Source organism: Vicia villosa, linkage group LG5, assembly GCF_029867415.1.
Source record: "Vicia villosa cultivar HV-30 ecotype Madison, WI linkage group LG5, Vvil1.0, whole genome shotgun sequence".
NCBI lineage: Eukaryota > Viridiplantae > Streptophyta > Magnoliopsida > Fabales > Fabaceae > Vicia > Vicia villosa.
In genome coordinates this window covers 25,167,960-25,177,884 of record NC_081184.1, presented here as the reverse complement: position 1 = coordinate 25,177,884, position 9,925 = coordinate 25,167,960, and the positions used below count along the sequence as shown (strand labels likewise).

The following is a 9,925-nucleotide window of genomic DNA, read 5'->3' as shown; positions in this document are numbered from 1 at the left end:
TCCTTACCCGAAATATCTACCAAAGAACTCTTGTTAATAAAATCTGCAAATAACTCCTCTTCATTATGATTTACCAACTCTGCCTTACCTTTCCTTACTCTACTATGTTTAATAGCATTGAAATCTCCTCCCAAAATCCATTCTTCGTCTTTGAAAGACTCCTTAAACAACAACAAATTTCATCCACAAAGTTTTCTTCTTACTCAGGTCACACGAGGAATAAATATTCACCAAATAATATATATTATTCTTCCAACAGATTTTAATCCCCAAATAGCCCTCCTCTTTAAAACTATTTAAAACCTCCAAATTATCGCCTTCCATAAAATCAACAAACCCCCCGACCTTCCCAAAAAATTAAAGAGGAATATCCAATATTTGTGGAGTTCCAAAAACTCTTAGCAACTTCCTCTTCCAAACTAGTTATCTTAGTCGGTCTCCTGTTTCTACAAATTTTCGACTCCTCCTTTTGATCACCATAACAAACCGAAAGGCTCCCGCTAATTTGACATTCCACTTCCAAATAATTGTTCAAATGCCCTTGAAATAAAAAAAAATATACTTATATTTTAATTTAATAAAAACAAACGAAAAATATCACTTCTCAATGCAATTTTAAGGAATTTTTTTCTCCAATAAATTTTCAACATATTTCATTTTTTTGCTGTTAAAATAAACAAGTTATATAATACTCCTATATGTAAGTTTCGTACGTCTAGATAAAGAAAAAGAAAAAGCTTGGATTGGCTCCATAGAAAAATACAAACAAAGGAATCAAAATGAACAGTAGTAATTCAAAATAAAGATGATCAGGTACTACTGTTACTGTATCCATGCTTAAATTTATTACATTATAATAAAAAAAATAAAGAAAAATTGATGACAGAAGTATGGTGGGTCAGTAGTATTGAACTAGTCAGAAAGGGTTAGAAAACAAGATGGCTCTAAACAAAACATCTTGATTGTAGTACTGGCCCGCCAAGTTTGATTTAAAATGTAATGTATAGAGAGGAGAAGAACAAAGATTTGATTTAGTGGAGACACATGCAATATTATTATTATTATATGATTATGATATTACTATGATATTATTATATTATGAAATGGAATTGTAGAAAATCGAGGACACTCTGTAAACGTTCTTAACTTTGAAAACAACAGGTGAATGAAGCAAAGCTAATCACTCCCATGCACACGTCCCTTTCGCTCTCCGTTCCCCCACCTCTGCCGCCTCTGCATTCTCTCTCTCTCTTCTTCTTTCTCTCTCTAGGAGTAACACATATCCATTGGGAATGCCGACCATTCATTTCTAGCTAGCTAGTTAGCTAGGTCTTTCTGCTTCTTTTTCTATTTAATTATATATATATATATATATATATATATATATATATATATATATATATATATATATATATATATATATATATATATATATATATATATATATATATATATATATATATATATATATAATATTTGGTGAAAAGGAATCATGTCTCTTGTTTAAGTCTATTATGTAAAATTCAATAAAAAAACGATACATAGTAAGACCGAAATATAAGATAGAAATATATTTAAAATTTTGACTCGTCTTGTAGAAAAATGCATACAAAACTGATATGTTTATAAGATCAAATATGTTGTTTTACAATCATGAGAAGAATGTATCTTCTTTTTAAAATTAAAAAGTTAAAAATTCATTTAAAAATCATTATTTTATTTTAACTTTAATTTAAATATATCAACTTTTATTCACCATATTTATTTTTATTTTTATTGTACCGGGAGTAGCTTATTTTTAAATTGATAGATTTCTAAGTATATTGAAATTTACAAAAAACACTCACAAGTATTTTTTTGAATTTTGAATTTTAATATTTTAATTTACTTTTACAATTTAATTTAATCATTGAATATGTTTTACTTTGACTACTTTAATCTAAAAAGTAATTAACCAAATATATATTGAAATATATTTGGAAGTTTAATATATTTAAAAGTTATAATGATAGCACTTTTTCGCTGGGAGGGGGGAGGTTTTAGGCCCGCTCCTTTTAGTGTGCCCGCCCCGTTTTTTTGTGGGCTTTTGCGGGCATGAGCTTTTTCATACAATTTCGCTATTTTTAGGCCTAAATTGTTCAATGCCCGCGGACTTTCTCCGTCCCGCCTTCACTTTTTTGCGGGACGGGCAAGGTTTTAGACTCGCACTCTCTAATATGCCCGCTCCGCCTCGCCCCATTATTTCACGGACTTTTGCGAGACGGCCTAAATGGGACGGACATGCCCGTTTGCCACCCCTACATTTAACCTATGTATTCAGAAATCAAAATAATTAGTTGTTCACTTAATATTCAAATCAAATATATTATTCAAGTCAAATTTGGATCTAGTTCCACAATGAGTTTCTCTAATTTTAATAATAATTATATTATTTTTTATTGAATAATAGAAAGAATTCAATTTGATATCATTTTTTAAAATATTCTGATTACATTGACTTTAAAATTGATTGAAATAGTTTTTTAATATTATATCTTAATCTTGTATAGATATAAATAAGTCAAGGGCAATGAACTTTGAAGTTTGAAGGTCAAAACAATTCTTTACTTAAAGAAATAAGCAATCACATATTACCAAAAACACATAGAAATAAGCAATCACATCAATATTTATAGGGTTAGTTATGTTGTAAGAAAATGTTTTCTCGGACCCCGGTTGATTGATGTAACTTGATTATGACACTTCATTATTTCATAAAAAGTAATGATATACTTTTAATAGTATGTTGATGTACTTTATGGTTTTAATTAGAGTGTGTTGTTGGTATTGTTTGGTTTCTAGTCAAAATTTTATTTGAAAATATTAAATGGCATGTGATTTAGTTAGGTTTGAATGATTCCATCGATTTTATTCTTGTCTCAATTGGATCAACCTTTACAAACAAAATATAAATGATTTAAAAACAAAATGTAAATTATTCCATTAAGTCAAGTTAATTAATATCTATGTAGAGATACATATACTTAGTTACTGATGGGCAAATTTAATTATTTATTTTTGAAAAGTGAATTTATAAATAATAAATTACAAAATTAAAAATATACATTAATTATATAATAATAAATAATTCTTTTAGTGTATATTACAAAAATATATATTTTTTAAAAAAAAAAAAACTAAACATATATGATATGCAATAGACAAAAATTAATATTATGAATCTTGAAACAAATAGAATTGTAAAAATAGTAAATTATGTTAAATATAAGTATCATTAAGATAACACACACAAAAAATGAGAAATTGATAATTTGATTAACTATTGATAAAAATTGTAAAATTTGATATGATTCCAACTATTTTCATTAAAAATGATATATTTAAATTATTGTATCTTTAAAAAATAATCTTTTCTCAAATTACTAATAATATATAGGGTTAATAGTAATTCACTCCCTGTAATGTTAGCGAATTTTGCTTTTTCCTCTCCCTATCTTTTGGCAACGGTTTTTTCAAAAAAATTGTTGCCAAAACCAGCCTTTGACAACGGTGGAGGGTAAACCGAAACACGCTCATATTACAGGGGATAAACTACTATTAACCCTAATATATATATATATATATATATATATATATATATATATATATATATATATATATATATATATATATATATATATATATATATATATATATATATATATATATATATATATATATATATATATATATATATATATATATATATATATATATATATATATATATATATAAAGGACCAAAAAACACCAAAATGAAAGCACCTAACAATACCTCCTACGTAAATAAAAGGCTCCACAATCAATAAAAACATGATATGGCAATGAGCTGCCTCAATAGACAAAGAAAGAATTAATCCAAGTACAAGGAGGTCCCAAGGACTTCTAAAACCTACTTCCAAGAAAAGAATATAATGTGATCCCCCAATTACTTAAAAGATCACAAGAGTATTTGATAAACTTAAGTTATTCTACAACTTTCAAATCCACCTTATCATTAAATGTGAAACAATTTTTAAGTGGTGCTTAATATGGGACCACTTTAGAGCAAATAAAAAATCAAGAATAAATCCAACAACTCAGATAGAAGAACAAACTCTTGTTCTAACAAATTAACCATTATGTACCAAAAATTTGACTTGAAATTGTAGGTCTAGAACAAATGGCATGTAGTCTCTTAACTGCCTGATCTAAAATAATCCCGCTTGTGAAAAGGTTATAACCTTGTGTCATTTCTTGTGCTATATGGTTACCTTCATTGTATTTTGGTGATTTTCATCTCCATATATTTATTATATTATTTTTTCCGTTTTTAAATGAATGTCGTTTTAGAAAAAAAATTGTTTTAAAATGTATATCATTCTCATTTTTTAATGTAACAATAATTACTATTTTTTCAATTTTATCCTTTAATTATTAGTCTATACTTTATTCCAACATATTAATAAGGTTAATTTAGTAAAAATTATTATATTTTTTAATCCGTGTACAAAAACCTTAAACGAGACTCATTTTAAAACAATTAGAGTATTTTTTCTATTAAAATACGTAATATTTGAAGTACGTGCTCTACAAAGTGAATTATATCTTGGTTATTGAAAAAAAAAAACAAAGTGAATTATAGAATTTCTGAACTCATTTATTTTTAACATGGATCTTCATTTTAAAAGCTAGATTTTCAGTAATTTATTTATTTTTAACATGGATCTTCGTTTTAAAAGTTAGGTTCTGAATAACTTAAGTATTTTATATGAATTAACACAATATAAAAATAACACACTCTCAAGACCTAAACCTCTACCTCTTTATCTGGGGTTATAATTACTGGTAATTCCTAGTAGGTCTTCAACTCATATTTTAAATATAATTTTGTGTGATTAATTGCTATTTATTTATGTTGTGTAAGAATAAAATATTCTAAGCAAATGATAAAAAAATGGAGAGAGAAAGAAAAACACTTTCTAGGTCTATTCAATCCCTTAATACTTAAGTAGCATTGATCTCTCTCTTTCTCTTTCTCTCTCTCTCATTTGCTTTCATATTTATCTCCCTTCCCAAACAGTAACTCTCAACAAACAAGAGGATCAGATCCATAGGAAGTGTTTTATCTGTCTATCACATACCAAAAAAAACTTCACACTGATCAGTCAATCCCATCAATCAAATCATAAAATCAAGAATTCAGAAAAGGAGAAAGTGAAGAATCAACAAAAAGAGAAACAAAGAAAAAGAAAACAAAAGAAAAAACATGTCCTCTTCATCATCAACTTCCTTTTCACCGGACCAGCAACAACAGCAGCAGCAACAACTCTCTCCTTCCGACCAGCTCTGTTATGTTCATTGCAATTTCTGTGACACTGTTCTCGCGGTATTTTCTTCTCTCTTTCTTTTTTCAACATGTTTTTCTTTTTCGCATCACACTCTTAATTTTCTTTGTTTTTTTTTAAGGTGAGTGTTCCTTGCACAAGCTTGTTCAAGACTGTTACAGTGAGATGTGGCCATTGCACCAACCTTCTCTCGGTTAACATGCGCGCTTTGCTCCTTCCTGCTGCTAATCAGTTTCACCTCGGACACAACTTCTTCAACCCTCAAAATCTTATGGTATGTGCGTGCCTGCGTGCTTGCGTGTGCGTTTTCTGCATCAGAATTTCTATATAAAAATATCTAGTTTTTTTTATAGATTTTTTGGTTTGTATTTCATGAATTAGGTTTTCAGTTTTCTTCATATTTTGAGTTGGAATTGGAAATTTTGTTTGATTCTGAGAAACTAGGTTTAATTCAACAATCTTTGAATTTCAGGAGGAGTTTCGAAATGCACCTTCAACAAACATGATGATGAATCAGCTTCCAAATCAAAATGATTTGATGATGAACACAATGATGAGAGGAGGACATCATGAAGAAATCCCTAAACCTCCACCTGCGAACCGACGTAAGAATTTTTTATTATCTTCTTCAATTGCTGAATAATTTGTACCCATCATGATTTTTTTTTCAAAGTACATTAACACAATGTCCTTTTCCGTTTTTTTTCATGTATATAAGTTGTCATTTTTTCTTCTGTTATGTGAAGTTAGTTTATTTTCAATTTTTCTTTCATTTCCGTTTTTTTAATACCACAATGGAAGAAAAGGTATGAAAAGTAAAGAAAAAACACCTGAAACACTTGTGTCCATTTTACACATCTTTTGAGTTCATTCATAGTTGTGCTACTCAACCAATTAAATAAAAAAGCAAAAAAAAAAAAAAGAAAAAAAAAGTTCTATCCCTATCAAAAAACTCACTTCTCAATATGAAACAGTGTTTATGTTTCTGCTATACTATACTGCAAGTGGAAAAGAAAGAACAATCTTTATCACATTTATCTCATGCATTGCTTTTTTCATCTTACATCAATCAATGCAAAAACTCTACTCAAGATTCAACATTAATTATCAAATTTTGGCAAACCCTAATTACCAAGAAAGTATTAAAAAAAATGTAAATTTTGTAACATCAGTATTTTGTTTCTCATTGTATGTATGCATGTCTCCTACCATGCAAACATTGAGTGAGACAGAATTCTCCCCCGGAAAAATAGTGGTGAATCCATTGAGAGAGTGATTGTTAGCTAGAGAAAAAAATGATAATGATGAGGTAATGATGGAAAATATAGATAGATAGAGAGAGAAAATGTAGAGAGAGAAAGAAGGGTTCTGATTTGGCAATAAGGTCAGCAATGTTTATTTAATGTTCCTGTCTGTTTGCCTGAGCAATATCCGTGTGTTTGCTTGTCCAGCTCCGGAGAAGAGACAGAGAGTTCCATCTGCTTACAACCGCTTCATTAAGTAAGTTTAATATCACTTATTTCATCTTATTTATAGTATTAATTCATACTTTACTAACTTATACTAAATAACTTTTTTTTTTGTCAACACTTATAAGTAACTTCTATATAACCTTAATATCCAAGTTTTTAAATCACCGATGTTTTTTGCGATTTTCGTTTGGTATAAATGTTGCGACATTGATTACACTTATTGCAGTGCAAATTAATTGAAAAATGTGAATAATAATATTGGTGTTGCGGTCGTTTTTGTGGTAACAAACTGTTTTTTAATACCTTGCTAATATATGATATATGGATCTAAAAAGATTTTCATTAATTATAACATGAATATTAACAAATGTTTAATCATATCAACTCATATAATTTATTTGTGAATTTAAAAAAAAATAACATTTCAAAATTTTAGAAAAAAAAGTATTTTCTTTGAAAAATCTATTTACAAATATGAATTTAGAGGAAAAAATTGAAACATATATAATTTTGTCATTGATTTTCTTTACAAAAGTATTATTATAAAATATTTACTTACTAGTTTTTTCTTAAATTTGTATTTCTTTTAAATTTAAGTTTTATTAAAAATAATAATTCTCCACCAATGAATCAATTTTTAAAGGTCTAACAAACCAATTGTTTCTAATTTTTCAACTTAAATTTATGTTTAAAAAAAATAATATTCATTAGATATTGCTATGTAAAAAAACTATTACACACCTGGTGCATGGTTGTTTAACCTGTGTATAAATTACTAGTAAAGAAAAAGGAAATATCTAAAAAAAATGGAGATAAAATTAATATATATTTCAATTTGTTATTTAGTATTTGAGATATTTAAATTAAAGGAAAAAATTTATTTTTTATTTCAAATTTTTGTAGATAATTCATCTAATTGTAGTGGTGAACAGTGCTCGATAGATTTTTATTTTTTGTTTCTATTAGAATGGCATTGACAAAATATACATGATTTAAATTCCAGGGATGAGATTCAACGTATCAAAGCTGGAAATCCTGATATAAGCCACAGAGAGGCTTTTAGTGCAGCTGCAAAAAATGTGAGATCCAATAAAATTCTAAACCTTACTCTCTTAAGTACATTTTTCCCATTTTAGATTATTTTCAATCACTTCTAACAACATAAAAACTATCTTTCTTACCATAGCTATTTTCTTAGTCAAGTAGCTTTCTAAGTAAAATAAAAATTCTGATACCATCGTTATCAATAGTTAATTCAATAGTGATTGGTGTTAGACTTGGTTTGACAATTAATGTCAGAGCTAATCCTCAAACCGGACTATATTGGTGATGATAACAAAAAAATTGTCGATGATTTAAAATCGCACATTTATATCTGATATCTTTACGCAACTATCAATCAAGTTAATTTTATCGACATTTTTTTTACTATTATTTAGATTAATAATATTTTTGTTGATGTATGTATAAAGTTAAAAAGAGTTTGCTCATGTGTGGGGTCCATATTAATTTTTTCAGTGGGCCCACTTTCCACACATTCATTTCGGACTTATGCCTGATCATCAACCCGTGAAGAAAGCTAATGTTCGTCAGGTACTTTGAAAACCCTAGCTAGCTATATACTGTAACCACTTTTTCTTTTTTGGCAGCACATTGAATGAAAAAGCATAACACTTATTTCTAGGGTTTCTAATACCTAAAATTCTTTTCATTGTGTAGGACTCAGAGGACGTGATTATGAAAGATGGGTTTTTCACACAAGCAAATGTAGGTGTCTCTCCCTACTAGAAGAAAAAAGTGTGTTTGTTTTTATTGTGTAGGGCTTTTGAGTTATGTCATACTCTTGTCTCTAATTATGTTTTATATATTTGTTTTAAGAGTTTGTCTTATGGATATTAATGTTGTGCACTTGTATTAGTACTTTTTAGTGTTACAATATTGTTTAGTTAATTTATATGGTATAATGAGGGAATATTCTAATATGGGTCACTCCTGGATCTGTACTTGAAAAATGTTTAGAATTTCAATGACTTGGAAAGATAGTAAAATTGTCGTTTTTATTTTATTTTTGAATGAGATAATTGTTTAATTAATTGATATTGTTTTAAGAAATAAATAAAGATAAAATAAATATGTGACATTAAATTAACTTTATATTTATACTTATATTATATTTATAAAAATACATCAATAATAACTCTACTAGTGAAAACCATTAAAACAATGGTAGAATAACTTAGTTAATTATGAATGTGCTAATCAAACAAAAGTTCTTCAATGATAAATGGAAGTTTGGATACTCTAAATTTGATAAACCTGAAAACTATTTTTTAAGGATAGCAATAAATTCAATAATGTGGAATCAAGGAAAATGCATGTTGAAATTCATCACAAGAGGGCTTATATTAAAATTAGTTCTTATGTCTCTAAAGATAAGAATTCTTTAAGCCTACAAGATTTAATTGCAATAAAAAAGGCCATACCCCCTTAGGTTGCATCTTATTATTATAAGTGACATCAGAGCAAGTTAAGCTAACTTTCTCCTCGATCCAAATATATAGAGATTTTGTGACACCGTTCTTAGCGGATGGTGGAAGCACCAACGAACAACCATATTTTGTTGGTGAATACAATAATTTTTGGAAAACTCGTATGAAAATATACATAGAAGATGAATGGGATGAAATTTTGCTTGCTGCCAAGGTTGGAATCTTCTTTCCTACAATTGTCATAAATAATGTAAACCAACTCATGTTTGAATGATGATGCCAAGGTTGGAATCTTTTTTCCTACAATTGTCATAAATAATGTAAACCAACTCATGTTTGAATGATGACAACAAGAAGAAGAAAGTGTAGTAAGATAAGAAGGCAAAAAAAAATACTTGCATTGCCTTAGGAATGGAAGAATTTTTTCGAGTAACTAATTGCAAAAAGCCAAAGAATTATGGGAAACATTGGAAGTAACACCCGAAGGAATCGAAAAAGCCAAAAGATCAAAATTGAATACTTTATCTCAATAATATGAATTCTTCAAAATGCTATCCTAGAAAAGTATTCTTGATATGCAAATAAGGTTCATCTTCCTA

The 9,925-nt window shown here is 27.9% G+C and overlaps 1 protein-coding gene across 1 annotated transcript; it reads left to right on the top strand.

Annotated features, from left to right (window-relative positions):
- The first annotated feature begins 4,983 nt into the window (after positions 1 to 4,983).
- LOC131606406 (axial regulator YABBY 1-like) lies at positions 4,984 to 8,902 on the top strand. Its single transcript, XM_058878636.1, has 7 exons — positions 4,984 to 5,406; positions 5,487 to 5,639; positions 5,838 to 5,970; positions 6,817 to 6,865; positions 7,841 to 7,916; positions 8,356 to 8,430; positions 8,557 to 8,902. Exons 1-7 carry the CDS (start codon positions 5,287 to 5,289, stop codon positions 8,623 to 8,625), a joined length of 675 nt encoding a protein of 224 aa, XP_058734619.1. The 5' UTR covers positions 4,984 to 5,286; the 3' UTR covers positions 8,626 to 8,902.
- The last annotated feature ends 1,023 nt before the right edge of the window (positions 8,903 to 9,925 follow it).